The sequence below is a fragment of the Aphelocoma coerulescens genome (assembly GCF_041296385.1).
Source record: "Aphelocoma coerulescens isolate FSJ_1873_10779 chromosome Z unlocalized genomic scaffold, UR_Acoe_1.0 ChrZ, whole genome shotgun sequence".
Taxonomy (NCBI): domain Eukaryota; kingdom Metazoa; phylum Chordata; class Aves; order Passeriformes; family Corvidae; genus Aphelocoma; species Aphelocoma coerulescens.
The window spans coordinates 30,948,731-30,972,562 of record NW_027184085.1 but is presented as its reverse complement, the minus strand read 5'-3'; the positions used below and the strand labels follow the sequence as shown (position 1 = coordinate 30,972,562).

At 36.4% G+C, this 23,832-nt stretch overlaps 1 protein-coding gene across 1 annotated transcript; it reads right to left on the bottom strand.

Annotated features, from left to right (window-relative positions):
* Positions 1-1,115: 1,115 nt before the first annotated feature.
* TYRP1 (tyrosinase related protein 1) lies at positions 1,116-13,433 on the bottom strand. Its single transcript, XM_069001420.1, has 8 exons — positions 13,352-13,433; positions 10,698-11,165; positions 7,592-7,914; positions 6,097-6,301; positions 5,065-5,232; positions 3,479-3,658; positions 1,980-2,126; positions 1,116-1,425 (listed from the first exon to the last, which is right to left on the bottom strand). Exons 2-8 carry the CDS (start codon positions 11,077-11,079, stop codon positions 1,220-1,222), a joined length of 1,611 nt encoding a protein of 536 aa, XP_068857521.1. The 5' UTR covers positions 11,080-11,165; positions 13,352-13,433; the 3' UTR covers positions 1,116-1,219.
* Positions 13,434-23,832: the final 10,399 nt, after the last annotated feature.

The window sequence follows — 23,832 nt, the reverse complement described above, 5'->3', positions numbered from 1 at the left end:
TCTCTAGGAGGGCTGCCTCAGTCTGAAGGAGCTCAGTCCAAGTCATTTGCCATTTCTGTGAAGTTGGGCTCAGACAGAAAGAGAGACAAAGGACATTTTGATGTTATGATCAGTTAAAACTCAGTGCATCGTGTGGGATTTGATGGCCTGAAACCAGGAACATCTCTGTTGTCAGATAATGACTGCTAAATTAAATTCAATAACACATTATAGGAGGACAATCTGATGATTTATTGGTACTCAGGATGAGAGAGAGGAGGTGAGGCTTCAAGCCAGATTCCTCAAGCCTACCTCAGGCTGTAAAGGCAGGTCTCAGTTTGTTGCTCTCCTGTTGGCTTTGTTGAATTTATCCAAGAGCCGCTGCTTAAGGCTATTTTTCTGAGTCTGTTCTACCGCTTAATGCCTAGGGCCTTCTCTCAAAGTACAAGAGTGGGTTTAAATTCCAGCATGAGACAACTGAAGCAAAGTCTCTCATTGCTGGGGGAAATGCCCTGCCTTGGAGATAGTGTGAGAGAGGAAGGGAGAGAGAGAGTCAAAAATAGAAATAAAAATTAAGCAAAGGCTGCTGCCAGCTGTCCTTTGAACTGGATGCCCTTTCAGGCAGCTGTGTTTGAACACCAGTTTTAAGTGTCCAAATACTGGAGTGGCATGGACAATGAATCTCTTTCATAGATCCACTTAAATGCAGCAATATAGTTCATAACTATAGTTTGTGAATAAAGTTGGATTTCAAATGCACTCTTCTCCTCAGAATTCTGTTGTCACCCCCTGTGTGGCATACTGGCTGTTTTGAAAGACATTCTACTCATCTAGCCAAGGTGTTTACTTGTATTTCATATTCTCCTTCTGTCATGTTCTAGACTTGACCTTTTCACAAAGGTACTTCATAAAAGAATTCTGGGTATAAAGGTTAGATGAAGTCAGATGTCGTTGGCTATTGGCAAGTTAACTACTGTTTGCCAGATTTTTCAGAAATATGCATGGAAAAGGCTTGCAGGTGACCCTTGAGAGATTCTGTTGTAATCAACATAGAATTAGCATTTCAAATATGACTTATTGATGCCTAGGTGTGATGAAAGTGGAAGTGAAATCTGAAGCAAACATATTGAGACGCCTGACAGTTTATGCTCTTTATTTTAAAGCAGGTGGATGACCACCATTTATGAAATAAAGCAAAAAGATCCCCAGTTTCAGTCAGATGCAAAAAAGTGCCATCTCTTCAAACAACAGACTGGCTTGGTGTTGGTATGCCATCATAATCATCTGAGTAGTGCTGATACTGGTCAGTAAGAAGAGGCTGATGCAACTCATCCTTATTTTTCTTTACACGTACGATACATGCAGCAGCAGCAAAGATAATTGCAACAAGAACCAGTGCAGTCACTATTGCAATAGTTATCATCTCTGTGACATGGAGAGCCCGACCTACAAGAAGGAAAACAAAAGGCAAAGATATTAAAAGCAAATGTCAAGTATATGGATAAATATCAGAGGTTCAGACTGAAACTCAGCATCTGTCATTATTCACTGAGCTGGGGAGTAGAACTAATTCAAATCTTGTTTGATAATTTTTGTTCAGAAATTATAAGATTTAGTGAGAAGATTTAGTCTATCTTGCTCCACTCTAAAATCTGTCCTCAACCTTTCTCCTGCCACCTGGTTTGTGAGGACTTGCATTCTCTCTATTGAGTTAATGAAGCTATTTGACATAGGAATAAGGATGTTCTGCAAGGTTAAGATCCAAATATGAACTTCTCCTAAAATTGAGAACCTCGTGCTGGAACAATCTCTGACCAGTATCTATACCACATCCCAAACGAACATCAGAAAGTAGGGCAGGAAAGGAGAAAAAGGCCTTTACAAAGACAGCAAATATTGTTGGTGAAATTTGAATAAATGTCAAGTGACAAAGATACTATAAAAAAAAAAAAAAAAAAAAAAAAAAAAAGGAGAGGAAGTATCTAGGTTGCACAGTTTACCTGGCCACTCGACTTCATAGGTGTATCCCAGGTTTTCTGGTGCAGTAACAAACATTTCATTATTGGTTACTGGAGGCCAGAAAGGCACCATGTTGTACTGTCGGTTATGTCCAATAGGGGCATTCTCCAGTGGGTATGTTGAGATATCTAAATTTGAAAGTCAAATCACATTTCTGTAAATAAGTTCAAAATAACTTGCACTACTTAATTTTTTTTTTCAAACTCAGGATTTTGAGTACCCCAGTATTCTTTTTCAGTTGTTCCAGAAGGATTGGTTTTCTAGTGTGACAGATACAAAACAGACGCTCTGTGCTGTCCAAAACCAAGGCCACTAGTGTTATCTTTGTTTTTGAATAGAAACCACCAATAAATTTTTTAAAATTCTGCCTGTGTTGGACTTTTCATTTCTTCTTACTTGGAAAAGGAGAAATATGGCAAAGACTTTTTTCTACATTCTAGCTTTGCCTAATTGTAACAGTGATGAACAGCTCTCCCATCAGGAGGACAGTTGATGTAAATTCCAGTGGAAGTTTTGGCAACACTGTGTTAAATCAGAAGGAAGTCAGCTGAATTAAAACAGAAAAACCCCAAACCAAACAAAATCAAACAATCAACAACAGCAACAACAAAGCTCAGAACATAAGAAAAAGAAAGTCCTTCTTGGTTACATGATGCCAAACCATGTGATAGATCATGTAAGAACCACAAGGAGATACAATTGCTCTCTGAAAGCTGATGTGGGAAAATTGAGACAGGTTGTGGAAGCTGCACAAAGAAGTCTCATTTGTGCAGCAACACTTGTCTTCTGTAGAAGAAGGAAGAGGCGTATGGATTATCCTAAGAGGAATACAGTTGTTGCATTGTGCAGAGGATTATATTTGCTGCATGATACATAGACATAAGGGTTAGACAGAATTCTCCCCCTAGTTCACTGATGTCAGTCTCCTTCCCTCTTTATTTTTTTTTCCTTCATTCCTTTCAAATCCTTCCTTCTATTCTTCCTTTCTCCCCGTTTTTCACTTTCTCTGTTCTTTTTGGAGTTAAAAAAGCAAGGGCAGGAACAGTAACCATCCTTTAGAAGTATATGGAGATGGTTACTGAATGCTGGTAGTATATTACAAAGGTGGTAAAAATGAATGTGTAGGACATCTGTTCTCCTTTGACAAGAAGAAAATAGTTATTTAGTCCACACAACTTCCAGGGTTACATTGTCTTTGCTCTATGGAGACAATATAGTTCCACATAATGTTTTCTTGAATTGTGCCTGGTCTCTCTGACCAGGTCCCTTCACAGGGTGATCTGCAAATGGATGTCAATGGGGTGAGGAAGACTGCTTGCTCATTTTAACTTTGTTGTTGTTAACTCTACTAACTGTTAAAATTCCAGTCCTCTCTCCTCAAGTTAGGGGCATCTTGCTGTCCCACAAGAAGGAGTTGAGCTCCTCTGACTACAGAGACAGACAGCCACCCATCCTGCCTCTGTCCATGAGAACATCTTACCTGCAGAATGCCGTCTCAGCCACTCGTCAAAAAGAGCATCTGTAAATGTGTGCAGGAGGACAAAAATGGGATCATTGGGTGATAAATGAGTTTGCCCTCCTGTCCCGTTCAAAAATAGATGAGCCAAGTTGTGAAGACTTCGAACTGCTGGGTCATATTTTCCTGAAGGATCGCTGTACCCTGAATATGCAAACAAAGAAGAACACAAGAATTCTAGTGAAGATTTTGTTTGGAAGCTGCAGTTCAAGATGAATACTTTTTTTTTTTTTTTTCTCTGAAAGGCTTTCATGCTGTTGTGTTGCTTTGCTTAAAACAAATGGGTAGCTAACTCTCTACCTACTGACATTTGAGAAATGTTCCTGGAATGCATAATTTTCTGATTAAAATAGCCTTTATAAAAGAATGCTGAGAATGTGGACTTCAATGCTGGGTTCTACAGCAAAAATGGCCAAAATAAATAACATCCTAGCATGAAAATAGTGGTGTATATTTAGACCCTACATATCTTTCACCATACTAAAATAGTTGCATGAGTTTTGTAACTGGTTGCTAAAGCAGGTGTATTTGCCATTTATTCTGATGAGCTAGCTGTCATGTTTCCATACATTGTTTCCATGCATACTAGGAACACGTATCAGAAAAATTCACATGTTCTGATATTGTGTATTTTTTCAGAGAAGACAGACTTTGTTTATTTTTCCAGAGAAGACAGCTAGTGCCCAAAACTCCACAGCCCTCATGTCAGATGTTAGGATCTGAAGCATCATGAAAATTCCTCCTCTGTTCAAGCTTTGGCCAATTGTTCCAGAGAGGGATGCATACAATTAATTATCTAAAGCCATGTTTAGACACCTAGGTATTGGTAGGCAGGGATCTGAACTGTCACTTTGTTACCTTTTCCTGTTAAAAGGTCTGGATTATTAAGGTATAGAAGAAGTTGTCAGGATTCTGTCTGAACAGTACAAATCAAATCTTTAGGCTGTTTTCTCTGTTGGGGGGGAGTGTGTGTTCTGGTGCCAGTGAAAGAGAGTTTAATTTTAAATGCACAGAGCTTATAGAAGAACAGTTTTATGACCCAGAGAGTAGGGCTAGCATGTTTAGCAGTAAATCCTGTACCCAGACCTCAATTACTATTTCAAATACGATTGCACTAAGTACTACCAAAGCTTTCAATTTATTTTGCTTTCTTTTGTTTGTTTTAATTCAGATACAAGAATAACTGCTAGATGCACTTGTTTGCTGCATTTAGGGATGCAGTGGCATCAATCCAAAAGCAAGGACTGTCTGTTTTCAACAAAACCAATTTATTAACTATGTTTCAGGAACCTAAATTGGTTTCTACTTAGTATACCAGCAACAGAATCTTGAGACTTTTGTGCATTTTAGGAGACATAAGCTATAGCTATAATGTAGTTTATCCAGACCTTATTTCCACTTAATACTGAGCTAATACTTAATGCTGAGAACAATGTGTTCTTATTGTCCAACAGCCTGTCTCCAAACTCGTACTTCCAACAGGAAAAATGGCAAGTCTGCTCCTTGACCTATTTGGAGTTGTTCCAGGTCTATTTATTTGCCATGTTTACCTTCTACTGTGTTACGGAAACTGTCTGTTGAATTGGAATAGAAAGGAGGAGTGTCAAATACACCAACTTCCAAACACTGGGCAACATCCTCAGGCTCTGGGAGACGCTGTACCATAGGTCGTGCTACATTTCCAGCAGGATTTCGTCGTATGGGACCACCCTCAGTGCCTGGAAATGGAGAGAAGAGAGAAAACAAGGTGCAGAACAGCAGGCCACAGAATGAATACTTCTCATGACTGAACCATGGAGAAAAAAGTCCCTCACAAGTGACACATAACTGAATGAACCAGTCAGTTCCTTATGTCAGGCAAAAAATCGTCATGGGGTCCTGTGTTCTGGATTCTCTGCTCCAGGATGTAACAAATCATCTACAAGCTTCTCACTGAGGTTTGTTGTTCTCTAAGTGATTTAGGAAAATTTTCTACAGATTTTCAGTGTGATTTCCTGATGAGACCTAGGCCAAGATTTATGAGGATGTCCTGATAGAGTAGCTGAGGAAAAGATTATGTAAATGACTAACCCAATATTGGGGGGTTCCTATTTTTTCCCCTATTTCCATGACAATGCTTATATGATTATATAAGAAATGTACTGGAATTTTTCAAACTCCTGTAATTTGGTTGGGTGTGTTAGAATCTGGTATTACTCACATTCAAATCATGGTCCACATAATATAGGGAGTTGTTAGATGTTCTCATTTTAGGAGCAGAACGGCATGAAGGTGATAAGTGGAGTAGTCAGAAGAAAACTTAAGCTTCAGTTAAGAAATAACACTGCCAAACTTAATGATTTATGGTGCAGGAGATTAGTAGGTACTGCATAAGAAGGGAAGGTAAAGCATTTACATTTTCTTGTGCTACAAGCTCCCGATAGTATGTATTATTTTAACAGACTGATGAAACATGGATCAAGAATGTTCAAAAACCACTTTAAGACTTTTTGTCTGGGAAAAACCTCTGCAATGTAAAGTATTATATTTATTTATTATTAAGAGAATTTTCTCTCCTGATATCTTCCATCATTCATACTTACTGTTACAGATGGTTCCCAAAGTTTCATAATCTTCTACATTTTCACATAGCACTCGCCACTGAGAGAAGATTGAGTTCTGGCTTATAAGAGAGACATCAAAATTGCTTCTAGCTCCCATCAAGTCATCTGAGCAGATATCACATGTATTTTGTCCTGTTGCAAAGTTCCAGTAGGGCAGTCCAAAAGTGGGGTCCTGCAGCATGTTCTAAACCATATAAATATGGTGTTACTATGTGTGTGACACAGACAGCTATAATATTTACTGCTAGAAAAATGCTAAAAACCAGCTAAATACATCTTAGTAAAAGTCAGAATCCTGCCTCATAGAGGAGAAGAACTCTATGGAAAATTCATGTGGAAGCTTTTGGTAGTTTTTCACATTGATACTTTTGTTCAGAACAGAGAGCTGGACTACTGAACTGAGTCATGGTCTCTTTCACTAATAAGACAGTACCTCTTCCATGAAACCATACTGTGAGTTGTAAGAAACATAAATTAACACTGAACCCCCATTTTCCAAATATTTTTAACAGCCTGTCAGCAAGAGCAGTGTTTGCAGTGTTTGTAGTGCACATAGTAAATAGGTGGACTGTGGAACAACTGAAGGAAATGTAAAGAATAGGGATACCAGCTTTTCCAATTGCAATTGTTTGGTTCAGGTATGGGTTGGAGTTGAACAGTTCTGGAATTAGTGAGGCAAAATTACTTTGACTAATGATCAAGTCAACTGACATAAATAGGAATATATATTAAATCACAGAGAGATAGAACTTCTCAAGGCTTCCACATGGAGAAGTGCCACTGATGACAAATGTGTGTCTTGGAAAGGACTTTGTGCCTCAGCTTGATGTAAAACAATTAAAGCTAGTGAAAACACTGAAGTGATTTCAGACACTATTTAGTCCTGACCTTGAAAACTTAATTCTTGCTTTTTTAAGAAGGGTGATTGTCCATAAAATACTGTACCCTTTTTATGAATAGGTCGGCATAAGAGAAGGGAAAAAAGAGAAGCACTAATTTATGGAGCAGCATATAACAAAACACTGATTTCTCTAACCAGTTACACAAATAAAATGTGATTCGGAATTCCTAAGCCATCCCTGTTATCACTTCAGAATTTCTTCTGCTTTGATTAATGTCGTTCAAGAATCATGGCCTTGAGATTAAAAACACCCTAGAAATAATATTGTTGGTCCAATAAAATGCCTTATATCTAGAATATGTATATTTTTTCCAAGAGATTTTTATGGAAATTTTACATTTTCTATTGCTCTAATTAAAATAATATTTTTAACATCTCTATAAAAGTGACAGTCTGAAGCCTAAATGCACTCTATTAAATTTAGTATACCAAATTAGTTACTGAAATTGAAGCAGAATTATTTCAACATGTAGGGAATGGTGCTATCATTTTTTGTCTCTGTAATATGGAGAGAAGTTCTTTAACTGTACAAAACATAGCATGAATACCAGCCAACATTAACATGAACTTCACCTGCATGTCTCTTTCAAGCTGCAATAGATGGTACCTATGCCATGTGACAAAAGCTGGTCCCTCATGAGAGAAATCAACTCCTCCAAAACTCTGCTGCCCCGCACCAAGGAAAGTCTTCCTGACAGAATAATAATGAGACCACACAAAGTAGTTATAAATGGAGATATTCTCGAACTGAGGTGTGTTGCCATCAGGTCCAAAAATTTCTTCACGTCTTCGTGTGGCAATAACGATGTCAGGATGGACTGTCACCTTGGCCTGGTGTAAGGCATTCACAAAGCGATTCCTTTCTTCTGCACTTAGATCCAAAAGATTCCTTCTGACTGTGGTAATACAGAAGAAGCAAGTTACCAAAGTAATAGACACTCAAGTCTGATCTCACAGAACTTATTTATTGCGTTCCTAATAATTCTGGGTAAGTCCCTTTTTCTTGAAGAATTCACCCTTTTTTTTTATTGGGGAATCTCACTGAGAATAAATAGAAGATGTTATTTATTTTGAGAAAAGATGAGGTAAATTAAAATAAAGCCCCAATCCTTGCAATTTTAGTGCTTTTAGAAGTACTGTTACAGATTATCTTTCCATCCTGCCAGAGAAAAGTTCTTGGTCATACAAATATTTCAGAACTTCATCCAATATACTTAAGGTTTCCGGTGGTAATACTGTACAAGAAATGAATACTATAAACCAATTTATCATAATCAGAAACTGTCTGTTTGACAATTTAATGAAGAATTAATTTTTTTACTCTTGAACCTTTGTAGGAAAAAGGGCAGATTCACCAGTGAATTATTGTGAATTTCACACAGTACAGATCTCTTTAATGTCATTACCTGACGTTATTAACAATTGCCATATATTAATCCTTTTTAGAGGTATATCTCAAAATAATAAAAAAAACATTGTCCACATATAGAGAGTGAAACAAGGAAGAAAACTGGCTTGTTGAAATACCAGTATTTCAGCAAGAAGTACAGAGTTTAGATCACCCCAGTCCTTCTTTCACCTGGTCTGAGAAGATTTCAGGCTAAGTTTAGACTAAGATGAAGATAGAAATCCTCACAGTTGTTAGTCAATATTTACTTACTGTCATTATAAAAAATACAGTTAAAATCTGTAATTGTCCAAGGGATAGATTATGTTGATACAAGCAGCAACAGATATTCAACATGAATCTATATGAAGAATAAAAGTGAATTACATTTCACTAAAAAATGCTGATTCAGTGAGGGATATTTAAGCTTTTGGGAAGTTTGAAGAAATGCTTTCATGAAACAGGAATGTCATCCAAGGACTGCGTATCCTGAAACATGCTTTTCTGTTTTGCAGAACTGAACTGACAGGCTATCCCTCATCACTGAAGTGTTGGATTTTTTGTTTTTGTTTTTTTGTTTGGTTAGTTGGTTGGTTGGTTTGTGGTGTTTTTTGTAGTGTTTCAAGTAGAGAAGTAAAATTAGCCATCTAGTTTTGATTTACATAGGCATCTTAACATTTCCATTTTCAAAGTATATGCCTGAGCCACAACAAAAAATTGTGACTATTAATGGAGTTAGTCATGAACTGAGAAGATATGAAGACAGCAAACTGCATTTTACAGCAATTTAGTATGGATATGCCAACAGCAATCCAGAAATTATTTCTAAAATCTGAGCAGGGGCCAGGTCTATAAATGGGCAAAAGAGGTGAGCTCAATGTGGAAACTTAACGCATAATAAGAAACTAATTTACTCTTTTTAAACTCGTTATCATGTATAATATATCTGATTTACTTGGCATTTTAATGTATTGTAAAAGATTTAATGAGAGAAGAGTAAGAAGTGCTCTTCTACATTCTAGAAAATTAGCTAAAACTGCTGTTTGCCTGTCTCTAGTTTTACATTGTTAAATTTGTGTATGTTAATATTTATCTCTTGGTTATTCTTCAGAGGTATTATCATTATAAAATAGAATAGGCCTGAACACCAGAGAGTGCAATCTGGCTTAGCAGACTGAATTTAGATGTAATAATTTCTGCTTTCTAGTTTAGTTCTTGAAGCTCAAAGGCTGAAAATAACCAATTCAAAGATCTTTTTCATAGCCATCAATAAATTATTATTAAGGAATTGTTAAAATTTTGGTTTGGTAAGTGGTGCTTTGTTAACCCTCGTTGGAACATGCTTTTACATTCATGGAATATTTCCTTATGTGGTGAAAATGTCCGTGCTGATTTCTGTTTCTGCAAGAGGCACTGTACATTTGTGCTAGAAACCTCTTGTTTCACATATCAGCAGAACCCATTGTTCATTTGGGGGGAATTATGGATTTTACAGGATTTCAATGACATCTTTGAAGTTAAAAGTGTTTAAGGTTAAAAATAAAGACTGAAATCTTGTCCATTCAGATGGTTTTCAGATGAGAACAAGGATCTGTCCCCAAGACTGTTTGTCTTTTTTAATTTACCTATAATATTCAACACTTTTCTAGTCCTGCAAAGATTTAATATACATTTTTAAAAAAATTTAAAGATCTGTTTAGTGGTATGCTAGACTAAACTGAAGCTGGAGAACTCTTAGAAAGACTTACCATGCCCTGGACTGATTGATTTGAACAGTGCATGGTCATGACTTAATGTTTTTAAAGATATTGAGAGCGACAAGGAGTAAATATTTAGTGGAACAGGTACATAGTTTAGAATCATAATAAGGGATTTTGAATAAAAAGAACTGCTGCCACACAAAATAGTCACAAGGTGTTAAATATGTCAAGGTACATATTATTCCCAGACACACTCACAAACACATATACATGTCTATATATATTGTTTTACTCTTAAATAATTCCAAATAATACTTTTTTTTTTTTTTTTTCATTTTATACGTTCTATCCTTTAATGGACTTTCCTGCATTGACTACAGGTTTCTTTTCTTCATTTTACTGCCTAGTAAATATAAGTACATGGGCTGAACAGCTCACCTAGCGCTTGCCTTAATAACCTCTTTAACAACATACCTTGGCTAAATAAATATAATGGACATTTTGTGTCTTAAAGAGAAGAAACAGACTAGGTACATTTAGAAACAAGCACTGACAACGAGCAGCTTTCATGTCACATTTCTGATGCTCTTACCTATACTGATCTGCTGGCTGCAGGTAGGTCCAGTCCAGCCAGGCCGGCAAGAGCCGCAGTTGTAGCCAGAGAAGTTCCCGTTGCAGCGGCAGGTTTGGTTGAAGAAGCGGATGGGCCACTGCTCGCGGTCATCCCGCCCGTCGTGGATGTACTGTGGGCCGTGGGGTCGCGAGTCCACCGTCACCGGCACGCACCTGCCCCTTCCCGTCGACACACCACACCGGTCAGTACCTGGCCCAAACACAGGGAAGTAGTCTGGGCAACACATGCCGCTCCTCAGGGACTCAACAGTTGCGCACTGCCGAGGGAACTGAGCTCCAGCTCGACCCAATGTGCTGAGCAGCAGGAGCAGGGAAAGGCTGAGCAGCGTGGGGATCCGCATGACAGCGGGTCAAGCAGAGCCGGCTTGTTCCCAGAGCTGGCTGTCCACACACGCTGACTTTCCTGTGATGGGACACCTAGCTCCCCCTGTGGAGAGACAGAGAAAAAGAGAGCGAAATAAAAACAAGTGATACAAATCTCTGGGCTACCCCTTTCACCCTAGAAAATTCCTTCTAACTCTACATTTCAATACTCTGTCTGAAAAGGCAAACAACTCTGATCACAGACACTAATATTCTTCTCATTATCTGCACAAAAGATAGTAACTAAGTAGACCTATATTTGCTCATTAACTTATAAATTGTTCCAAAATATTCATTCATATTTTACGCTTGCTAGACACATTTACTTCACTACCACAAAATTCTAAAACCTAAGGCACCAGTTTTCTGAAACTTTTTTTTTACCCCTCCTTCCCTCCCCCAGTTCATGCTTTTTCTGCATTTAACTAGTGTGTCTTGTTCTCCCTGCTGTTTCCTTGCTGTTCTCCAATGCCAGCTCCAACATAAAGTGAAGCTATACTTCATGCATTGTACCTGTTTTCTCTTCCTGGTACCTCTCCACTGCTGAGATCTGGTTCTATCTCTGCACGTCCTATGACTGTCTAACCTGAAATAAGCACAGCTAATTTCTCTCCTTGTTCAGTCTGCTTGCTAATCCTTCTTGTACCAACACAGTATGGCTTGGCCTCACCCTCCTTCCTCTCTTAATCCCCTTTCTACTTCAGTGCATTTCTCTAGACTTTAAGTACTTGAACAGCACATGATTTCTTTCATGCTTATCTCCTTGTGATTTTACAAGTTTTAGCAAAGGTCAGAGACAAATACTTGAATTCAAAACAGATCAAATGTGAAGTTGGGTTTTTGTTTTGGTTTTTTTTTTTTAATTACTTGCAAAGAAAGGCTCACTTGAAAACAGACAAAGAACACTGGGGAAAATCACATTTAACAGACACTTGGGAAAAATTCCTAAGATGGCATTTTCCAGATCAGGCTGAAGTAAGTGACTAAGATACGTTACTTATAAAATGAAACACTCCAACCTTAAACTTACATCTTTCAGTTTAACAATTCATTTGATACAAAAAAAAAAAAAAAAAAAAAAAAAAAAAAAAAGACAATGATCATACTGGAATTTCCTTAAATACTAAGTTCTGAGCAGGTGCTATAAAGGGTAATGAAACAAAGAAATTGACGAAACCCTCTCTTGAATGAAAAAAATGCTTCTTTAATCTTTGCAAGGATGATTTCTGCTGTGCAAAAATGGCCTTATTTGAGCTAAAACTGTCTTTCTTAGCTTTCAATAAGGATGGATTTCAGTGAGGTGGAGATATGTCAAGTGAGGTGAAGATATGTCAAGAAACATCTTAACTGGCATCAAGACAAAACATTAACAAGTTTTCTGGGAAAAGTTTCAATCACACTGTAGCTGACATCAAGCAGAAAATGGATTACCTACTCTTTCTGCTTCCCTATATGCAAAGTCATAATGCGAAAGTGCACCCAATTCTGGCAGAACAAAGGAACAGTTTTTTTGTGCGTTTATCCTTGCCCACCAGCCAAGCACCAGAGCAGTGAACCTTGCCCTCTTGTGCCTTGTATAACCCAACATGCTTGCTTCAGGGTAGGACCTAGATTTTTAGTACACTTCTCTCTGTCTCTTTAATTCATTCTCCATTCACAGACAGGAATATTTGCTAATCCTCAAATGAACCTCTTTTCTATTCTTACTTCCACTTCATTCTCCATTTTAGCCTACATTCTCTTCTTTACTAGCTTATCCTGCTTCTTTCCAAGCTTAAACCTTTTCTCTTTGAACATGTCTTTTGGGACACATATGACACAAATGCACTGTTTTCACATCAGAAGGTAAACCAGAGCTGGTAAAAAACCTCTTGAAGTTCACAGAAGAAGCATACAGGTTTTAGCTATGAATATTTAGCAAATTCATAATAAGCTTAAAAGGAATAAATCCCACTCCTTAGAAAAAGCCCCAGTAAAACAGAGCAAACAGATGTACTGACTGGGGTTTCCTGGCATCATAAAACTTCCCCATATATTGGTGTGCATGATTTAGACCTTTTGTAAACCTCCTGCATAGAAAACACCTATGAACATTTTACAACAGAGATGCACTGCTGAGGATCATGTCCCTTCTTTGCCCCTAGATGTTCCCATGAGTTTCCTGTTAGAAATCTTGCAGAACCATTTGGTGGAATGCAATCCTTTTTATAGTCTTTATTTTGATATTCTTGCCTTTAGAGATATTCTTACCTTTAGAAACTCCTGCTCCCCTATTGTGCCTGGAATGATTTGATCTTGGAGATTATCCAAATGCACAACATCTGTGTTTCTGTGGCTCAGTTCAGAAAGGGCTTGTCTACAAAAGCAAGGCAATGAGAAGAAGTCAGTGTGTGAACTCCTAGCTCACTAATTGCCTGTGTGGACTGAAAGACCTGAAAAGAGAGTTAGTTAATATGCTATATATTTGCATATATCTTGCACTATTCTCTTTTTTTTTTTAACAATAGTTCTTGATGCTGGGAACAGATCTCTATGCAGACACACAAGGTTTAGCTGTGGTCAATGCCCTAAACTACTGGAGAAGGTTATAAAAACCTAGCCAGTTCAATTTGTGCTTGATGGAAGCCGAGGTACCAGTTCTGACCTACTCCATGCCATCAGCCATCCAGTCAAACATCAGCTCTCTGCGAGATACCCTGTGGTCGTTACTAAGAGCTGGAATACAGGCATCTGTTTGTTTGAAGTATAAGAGCACAGTATTCATTCAGAAGCTCCATTCTTTAACACATGAAAAGACACATGATTGCAGTGATACTGCTACGTGCATTTTTATTCCTGTGAAACAGTACCTTTAAGAAACATTAAAGGTCAGTGCCAGGAAACACTGGCACTCATGGAGCGTATACAGCAGAACAAGATTGCCTATTCAGGTAAACTGTCTCTTTGTAGTTCTTCAGTTGTCATAGGCTTCTTCAGTTCTACACATTTGAATAAGTACTTTACATTTTGAGTTTTGATCTATTTCTTCTATTTTAGCTGGTATGTTCTAGCAGTACTAACCAAGATTAACCTAAAAGAGAGCAAAATTTACCTACTTTTTTTTTTTTTTCTGAAGAGTAGTGGAAAAAAAAAAGGAAAAAGAGCCAACCATTTTAATGTTTTTCTAGGATACAATAAGCAATAATCAGTTAAAACTACTGTCTCAAGGCGTCAGTAGACAGCTGCAGACTTTGCATCAATCATCCAGGTTTCAGGAAATGGTACTGGAGTTTCATGAACAGAACATGTGGATCCAAAAAGTATTAATTTATAAATAAATTGTGAAGTGACTGGGCAACAAAAGTGATGTTAATTGATCTGCAGCATTTAATTTTCTGTTTCTGATCGGAAAAACAAACAATGAGAAACTTATTGCTGAAAATCTTTTATTTAGTTTAACTCTTGCAGTGAAATTGAGACAAGGTGGTCTTATTGATATTTATGATGCAAACTTTAGAAGCACATAATCACAAGGAGCACATAATTTCATTTTTCCCACAAACCCTAGGTCTCAGCAAATTACTTCGAGCTAGAGTTAATGAGTGTATCTACAGACATGTAAACTGCAGTGCTTTATTAAATAACTAATTTGCTGTAGTAGAAAGACTGTGGAGCAGCCTCAGATAATGGAAATCAACGCAGACCCATTGGTTTTAGTAACACACAGAATTACGGTCAGCCGGAGGGAGCTTGGCTCATTTGTGTAGGTTAAACTTCAGCAGGCTTCTTTGCTGACAAGAACAATACAAAAATAATGCTGACTGTTAAGTACTTGCCAGTTAATTCTACAATGTATTGTCCTAGTCTATGTTATCTCCCTTTTTGTTAGACAATTGAAAACCAAACCAGTGGTGAATATGAAACTTCACTTAGTGAAACCTTACAAAATCGGAAATACCGTTCCAAATAATAGAAATAAAAAGATTTCTTTTTTCCATTGTTCGGAGTGAGCATAAGGTTTTTACACGTTCATTAAATTGTTTAGTCTCCTCCTTGTGTCTTATTTTTTTTCAGATATGGGAAGTCCCACAGCAGCTAAGCCATATCTCATACATGAAGCAATATTATTCATTTTTCTAGGAAATCATGTGTATCGTGTACTGTACTCTACTGTAAGATTGAATTTTGGATTAACTTTAATTAAAGGAATAATAATTTCTTATTGGCAACAACTTTCTCATCTTCATCCAGCGGACTGTGTGATTCTTACTAAGTACTTGAAGTACTCTCGGAGAGTTTCACTCTCAGATTTTTATTAAGTACTTATTTTTTCTTGTAAATAAGGTAAATTCTACTTTCATCTTGAGAAAATATGTATTACTTTTCTTGAAAGCTGGACCAACTATAAATCTATGTATAAAAAAGATAAATGAAGAAAAGGACAAGATTTTTATCTGAAGTTTTGATAACCTGATTAAAGAAAAAAATATTAAGTCAAATAATATTTTAGACAAATTGATACTGCTTTTCTTTAAAGTATCAAATTTTCACAGTAAATCTTACACATGCTATAAACAGTTTAAGCATAAAAATAATTTCAGTCATACCTACTCCATAATATGTTCTATTCATCTAAAGTTTTAGCCATGTACTTGAATGTGTGTTATAATAATGCTAAAAATTTCTGAACGTTTCCTCTATGTTTTTGTTATTATGGAATGATATCAATGAGCTACAGTATGTCTGAGAAATGAAATTGGCCTGCAGTTGCTTCTGCAAAGTAAAGTGCAGAAAATTTAGTCTATCTTTGTAGTTCAAAAGTTCACCTTCAGCAGGGAAACATATAGGTAATTGGAGTCTTTATTGCTTTCACCAAACACAGTCTAGTACCTAGAGAGAGATCTGCAGTTGCAAAATGATGCAATAGAGATGACAAATGACTGCCTACAGAAAAATGAGTGAGACCTAAAAGAGTGTTGCAGATAGGCATAAAATGAAAATAAGTAGCACTTTTCTAAGAGTTTGAAATAGCTCCAAAATTGCACACATCACTTTTGCCTCTTGAAAATGTATGTAAGGTTTGAAAGCAGTATTTCAGGGAAACAGTTGACTGACAAAGGCACAAGACCGGGTAGAGCTTCCAGAAAGCAGAAAACATGTTGTTGAGCCTGGAATCATGAGTTTTACATATGAGTGACTGTTGGTGAAATCTGAGTTTCTTAGAAGCCAAAGGTAAAGGAACTATGGCGTGCTCTAATCCTAGGAACAGCTATGGTATTAAAGTTAGCTTTGTGTTGTGAGCAAATACTGTGAACACACTGCTTTGAATGCCACAATGCAGTTGCAGCTGGGCCACCAAAAACTCTGAACTACAGAACAGGAAATTGTCTAACATAGTGTCACATGGTCATTGAACCCAGAATGGCTGTCAGTGAGGCCAGGAGGCAGGGGGTGTCTCTGCACACAGGCAGAGTTTACAGAGATTAAGGTGTTCATCACTGGCAGTGCCGTGCACCTGCCATGCTACCCCATGCTCTCATCTATCCACCTGCCCATGCTCCCATCTATCCACCTGCCAGTGTAATGTTTGGGAAATTTATCCTTGTCTGATTCCACTCTGGGGAGCTGCTAATCAAGTGGTATTATAGGTTTTGTTCTTATTGTAGATGCATTTTGGGCAAGACTACAAGCTACTGAAGTAAATGGAAATTTACTTCTTACTGATTTAAAAGTTAGCAATGTAAAAGCCATTGACCAAACAAACCTGAAGTAAAACAAACCCAAAATCAAGGTAGATGATTCTGTCAATTTGTATTATCTACTCTCCTGCCTTTTCAGATCAAATCATCTTCAAGGGCGAAGATGGTGTTTGTTTAACACATTTTATCCATTATAAAACATCATGAAATTGAAGGCATGAGAGGTCAGGTTATTGTTTGGAGTAAACTGTCATAGCTCCAATAAATTATACTGTTCAGGAAGTGCCCATTGATGTCCAAGAAGTTACAGTAATTTACATTTAGTAAGAGTCAAGTCCTCTGTGTTTTAAGAAACTGAATCTGTATTTTTCTCTTTGCTGAAGTGTTTTCCTTGAAAAATTATCTTCCAGTGTTATGAATTGAAAGACCCACTGGATTATACATGCTATCATATGGCATTTTGTTCCAGGCATGGAAAATGAAAAAAATACTGGCACAAGATTGTTTTTTTTCTTAAATTCATGTTGTTCCATTGATAGACACAAAGCCTTTTGACTGAAGCCAATAAATTGTGCACTGGGTAATATAGATTAATACCTTGTGTTTCACAGGTGAAAATACTTCGTAGGGAATTATCCTACCAAGCTAATATATGATTGTTTTGTAAATTATCTTTAAAGAGTAGTCACTGATGTATTTGCAAAGTAAATAGCAAATAGTTCTGTGCAAGGAAAGCCTCTTAGCTATTTATTGACAAGAGAAAGCTAAATAATAGCTACTGTCTCCAGTGTCAATGTTTTTCTCAGAGTCCACTGAAATTAATAATATTCTTTCTTTTGACCTTACTGGACTGTAGACCATGTCCATCATGACAGATTTCTAATATGCAACCACAAATGGCTTGCTCTAAGAAAGAGAATGTTAAATCCCCCTCACAAGCTTTCTCAAAGCTTTTATTTTTAGCTTAAAAACTTTGATGAAAATTAGGTAACATTTATGGGTTAAATGGATGAAGTTTTTTGGTCTTATGGAAAATTTGTGACATTTTTATCATGCCAATAGCTTGGGAAATGTTTTCATTTGCTGCAGGAGAAGCTGATGCTGGTGCATTGGAAACCAAGACTAAAGGATACAACTGAAATGCTTCTGATTAGAGAAAAAAGAGGTGCTTTTTATTATTTTTATAACGCAGATATCATGATACAAAGCTCTATTTTGGATTTTTTCCACCACTTTAGATAAGGTCTCACAATTGTCAAAAGGTACGAGGAAAAACAAGGGAGGCTGCTGCGAGTGGTGATGTTAATATCGTAACAGTGGCAATCTGTCCTTTAAAAGCTATCCTTTGCCAAAACACAGTGCTGTCCTTTTACTTACCAGAATGAATATCTGCAGATCCATTTTGAAACTGAAGTTCATATTTATTATTTATTAATGTGAAAGTTCTCATGACACTTCTTTTGCAACAAAATGATGGAGTCCTTCATCAGCATTAGTCTAAAGAACTGCATTAAAGCCATTTAATGTGTCACAGTATTTTAAGTCAAATAGGATAGTTCCATTCATTTCATGATGCAGAGTGTTGTATCACGTGGTTACTGAACCATTTATTCTGAAAAAGGAACAGTATTTTATTCCAGTTTTAACTGAAGTTGATATATGTATAAGAATTGATGTTAAGGAGTACTAAGTCCCATAAGTAGAACGTAACCCTTGGGAATTTCATTTTTGAGTAGTCCTGGTAAATCTCATTAATACTTGATCTTCAATGTCACAGATCAAATCAAAATCCTTGATGCACCTGATAATGTGTAAATGATATTTACATTATCCCTTACTGTATATTATGAGCTAGCTCATTAGCCTGCAAAAAACTTTTTGTCTTCAAGAAAAACCAACCCTATTAGACCCTGCAACATAGTAGGAAATCTGTACATTGAAATCTAACAAGCAAGGAATACAGTCACAACTCCTGTACACACTAATTTGTCAGTGTTGTCTAGATGGATTTAGAGTTCTCCTTTGGTTATATTTCAGAGGAAAATCTCCCTGAACAAACCAAAAAGAAATTCTGTCTAACCTTCCCTTCTGTGAGCAGTTAATAAAAGGCAACATGATGAAATCTTTTTGATGATGAAACTACTATCACCTGCTCAGAAATCCTTAATTGAATGAAAATTTAAAAGTGAGAGTAGATACACTAATGCTAAGCCCTAGGTGATCTCATATCACAATAAAAAAGATCAGCTATGAAATCTGATTCAAATATTGTTGAAGTAATGCAAGTTAAAACTGCTTGTGTGCATTTCAGGCAAGGATCATGGGCTACTTCTAAATGCCGTGAGCACTAATGGCTCCAATGTGCAGAAAGATTTACAGGTATGTCATAGGTGTCCTTTAAGACTTCAGAATATTTTCCATTGACTAGAAGTACCTGTGATAACTTCTCAAGAAAATTACTGAGCGAAGAACTCAAGAGGATCAAACAAGCATGTAAGAGAAATGTGTCTAATGATGGCAGACATATATAACTATAGCAAATGTTGAGCTATTTGGTGAATGAAGTACTCATGAAATGGATGATTACTCTAAATGCACCTTTTTCAGTGTAAGAGGATCTTTTTAGGTAATAATATTTCTTTCACTGTTCTTTGTCAGATATAAGTGACAGAACATTTAGCCATGGTTGCTTATATCTTTCTGCATTTTTTGAATGAACTTGTTGGTATGCTTGTGATATCTTTTGGAGGAAAAAATCACTCTTTTAAAGACTACTCTATTGATGCAGACTCCTATTAATTCTATCACACCTTCTTTTAAATAGATAGTCCATTAAGTTTTCCATATTTTTTAAAGGGGGGGATTGATGTTAGGTTGACTAGACTAGTTACCATCATACTTGGTTTTGTATGGTATTTTACCATCAGCACACTTCCAGCCTGCTAGCATCTCAGGCAGAAATGATCCCTCAAAAAAATTTCAGTCTTGTTTTAGTAGCAATAAAAATTTTTTGTTGAATCTTACAAAGCTCTTACCACCAGCTTCATCTTGTTTCAAAGAGTTGAGCTGCTTACATGCATTCCAGACACTTTTCAGAGTATGTAAATAATATTTGTTCTTCATCTAAGGATAGACTTGAATGCAGGAAAAACAAGGACCTAATCTCTAAAAAATACTGTTAAATTTAAGAAAAGTAAGACAGCTTTTTGCACAAATTTATATAGTAAACAAAAAAAAATTTTTACTTGAAAAATGAAAGAATGAAATCCCTTTCAAATGTTGCAGTTTCTTTGCACTTTCCAAAGCTTTCTAAATGCATTGTAGCTCTTCAAAGGTAGTGTCCTTCATTTTCCAGATAAAAATTCCTCTTTTGTTTCCTCTTTTTTTTAACCTGTGCTTCTTCCTCCTGTAAGACTGCAAGTGCATCAATCACAATTCAAATTATAGTTTTAAAGCAGGGTGTGGGTGGCAGTGGGTTCATCGATAAAGTCATCAATTAATTTTTATTGTTATTGCATTTAGAACCCTTGTGTAGGAATCAATGGTGTCAAATATGGTAAAAAACACAGAACAAAATTAAACCTGACATAAGACAAGAAACTGCAGATGTACAGAAACAAAAAAACACACACAGGACAATGTTTGTGGTGTTAAAAGGGTGTAGCTTCAGCAGAATAGCAGACTAGCTATTACTAGTCCTTTTAGTCGACATTACAGCTATGAAAATTTGAAGGATTATCTGTGAAAAAGTATTGTATGTGCACATAGGTGATCCTGCCAAGTCTGAATGGTGGCCTAAAAAGAAGCAGAATGCATTCAAAAAAGGAATAATTATGTCTGATCCTGTGGGAGATAAAAAGAGGTGACATGGTTATTCATAGTACTGATTGAAACATGGTCAGTAGGGAGGGAAATAGGCATGGAAGTCTCTTTCAAGCTAACAAAATTAGCTTTTGTTTGATAGAGAAGTCAATGCAAAGGATGAAAAATTATTAGTAGCAAAAACCACATAGCATTTGAATATCATTTCAATCTGAAGACTTCATGTGTTCATATTAAAAAGAAAGATCTCTATAACCATCACCCTGTGACGTGGTTAATTGTAAAGTATTGGAAACAATATAGAACATGTCTATGTGCAGTACAGGGGGGTTTGGTTCTCAACCTGCTGTAAGTATTATTCACTGATGTCCCCAGAATACGTCGTATTCACTACTGAGTTAATTTAGATGAATATATTTCATTGTGTCCTAGTCATAGAGAAACTCAATATTTATAAGGAAGTGTACCACTGGAATACTCCCCTACATTATGCCAAATGTAGAGAAGGTAGTATTCATCTTAAAAATACCTAAATGTTTGAGACTATATGTCAGACTTAATATTCAAGTATTTGAAAATTTTTTCAGTGATGTAAAACCTGAAGTAGAGTTTAAGTAAGACTTAAACCTGTTTCTTATCCTCTACTGCAGAAATATTAAATATATAAATGATTTGCAGAAGGAAAATTGTTTGTTGAGCTTGACAAAAGTCAGATTTTTTTTCTCCTACAGAAAAAATGGGGCTGTCCTACAAATTTATTGTTATACCAAACACAATTTGTTATCTTTTTCAAAAATCTACTTAATTCTCAATAATAAAGTGTAGGAATTATGACACTGCATCTTAAGGGAATGAAATATGTACAACTACCTGATTTTCACCTAAATCATGTTATATTAGTGGAAAGATTAAAATGAAGAAAAAGAATATAAATTCAAGTAGTAGTCTGAATATATCTATTCTTTCAAAATAGAAATTGTGATCGATGTCAAGCTACATATGCAAATGAAAAAAAGTGCTTTTAAAGTAGCAGTATAAAGCCATACAGGGACAATGTATTTCAACACTGTTTGTTTTTTTCTATGAAGAGAAATAAAATTTATTATTTAAAAATAGCTAACATCTCTTGCTCCATATCTGTGTGTGTATTTCATGTATGCAAGAGTGTCTATGCTCACTAGGAGAGGCCTGTAGAAGAGACTGTAAATTATTCTTGATGCCAAGTTTTTTGAAATATCTGTTTGTTTTAAGAGTATATATATATTTCATTTTGTATACATTTGCAGTACTTGCTATAGCAAGACATGTCAGAGGAAAAAAGAAGGTAGAACTTTTTGTAAGTAAAAAGTGATGTGCTTTGTTGTGCTAAATGGACATTTCCAAGAGAGAGAGTTGTCATGGACTTGTGTGGGCTCTGATTGAAGTGATGCCATTTTGGCAGCAAAAGATTACAATAGATTGCTCACTTGCAGGAATAATGTAACAAATCTAGGTGGTTAGTTCTACAAATGAAAGGACTGGATGATCAGGTAGACTTTAGTGAGGCTTTTTCACAATATTTCCCCAAATGCATTACATTGACATCTGCTTTTATAAGTAAACATGGTTAGAAAAGGTGAAACTGGGCAAATACAGGTTATATATGTACTTTTTTTACTGTTACTGGAGAGAGAGCAAAAGGATTGATAGCCACATTTTTAATCATCTTTCAGAAAATATATTTACTGAAAGAACAGGAATTTAGAGATGATGTCGCAAACAATTTAATCAATGAGACCGAGAATAGGGCCTGTTACCCACCTGTCCAAAGCCATGACACTGAGTATCTGGGGAGTGGGCTTGAGGGAAGTGAAAGATGTCAGATGTATGAATTCATACTTTTCCACTACATGAAGGCCTTTTCAGTGAAATGTCCTGGAAATTGGATTGTTGAAGTGGTGCAAATTTCATTCAGAGAAGCACTCCCTCATTGCCCTGATCCCTTCAAATTGCAATGAACTCTCATAGCTGTATTTCAACAATAGCCTGGAAGCTCAGCAATTGTAGCTATGTATCAGTGATCAGCAATTTCTGCAAGAAGGCTCTGAAAATTGAGAGTCACTAGCATGCCTGAATTTTGAGTCACTGCATTATAAGTCAGAAAGGAAATTTTCCGTTTGAAAGCATCCAAGTATTTTGATTTTGTGTGCTTTTCAAAGGTTATCTATTTCTTCAGTCTCTTTTTGACTTTTAAGTGTTGAATTGAGCGAAAATGATACACTATACATATGAGAACAGAAATAACATTTAAGGCTCAACATGATGGCCAATTTATGTCAGGCACCAGGGCCAGGATTTACAATGTCTACCTGTGATATAAGCATGTGAACTAGTCATGGCAGGCTCATTTTACAGTCTATAGAAAGAAACAGGTACTTTCAGAATGCGATGCGTCTCATTCCAAAATAAAGATATTAAACACAGAGGATGATTTTGTGTTCTAACAGCACCTTTTTCCCACCATTTCCTGCAATGAGAGGCATGCACAGCTAATTCACATGCACAGGTGTAGAAGATCAAAGTTAGCTGACATGAACTGAACCTTGAGCTTCTGACTAAAAAGTTTACTCAAAAAATCTTACTGATATTTATTTCCAGTTTATGTTTGACAACCATTTGCATGGGTAAAATTTTTAAAAATTTCAATTAAACCCTAAAATCATCATGAAAAGTGATTCTTTAAGACATTTAAAGTGTTTTTCTTCTATCAAATTATGTATGTCTTTAACATTAGATATAGTAAATTTCTCCTCAACAAAAGCAATTATTAATGAAATCAATTAGTCTCTTAGTTAAGCCATACCACAGTTACAATGTACTTTGGCAGATTGTAAACCTAGATGTATTCTCAGCATGTTTGCAAAAGTTAAAATATATGGGCCCTTTATTAACAGTCAGTATTGTGGTACATCCAAGGTTTGTTTCATAACCACAGTGTGATGGTCTGTGCTCTCATTGGCAAATCAATGATTAAACGTTTGCTACAAAATGTGACAGCCAGCTGATGGACACCAAGTTGAATATAAGCCAGCAATGTGCCCTTGGCATAAGGAAGGTAAGTGGGATTCTGGTATACATTACTCACAGTATTGACAAAGAAAGGTGATCTTACCCTTTTATTCATCACTGGGGAGGCCACACGAATCCTGTGTCCAGTTTTGGGCTCCTCAATATAAGGTAGGCATGGACATA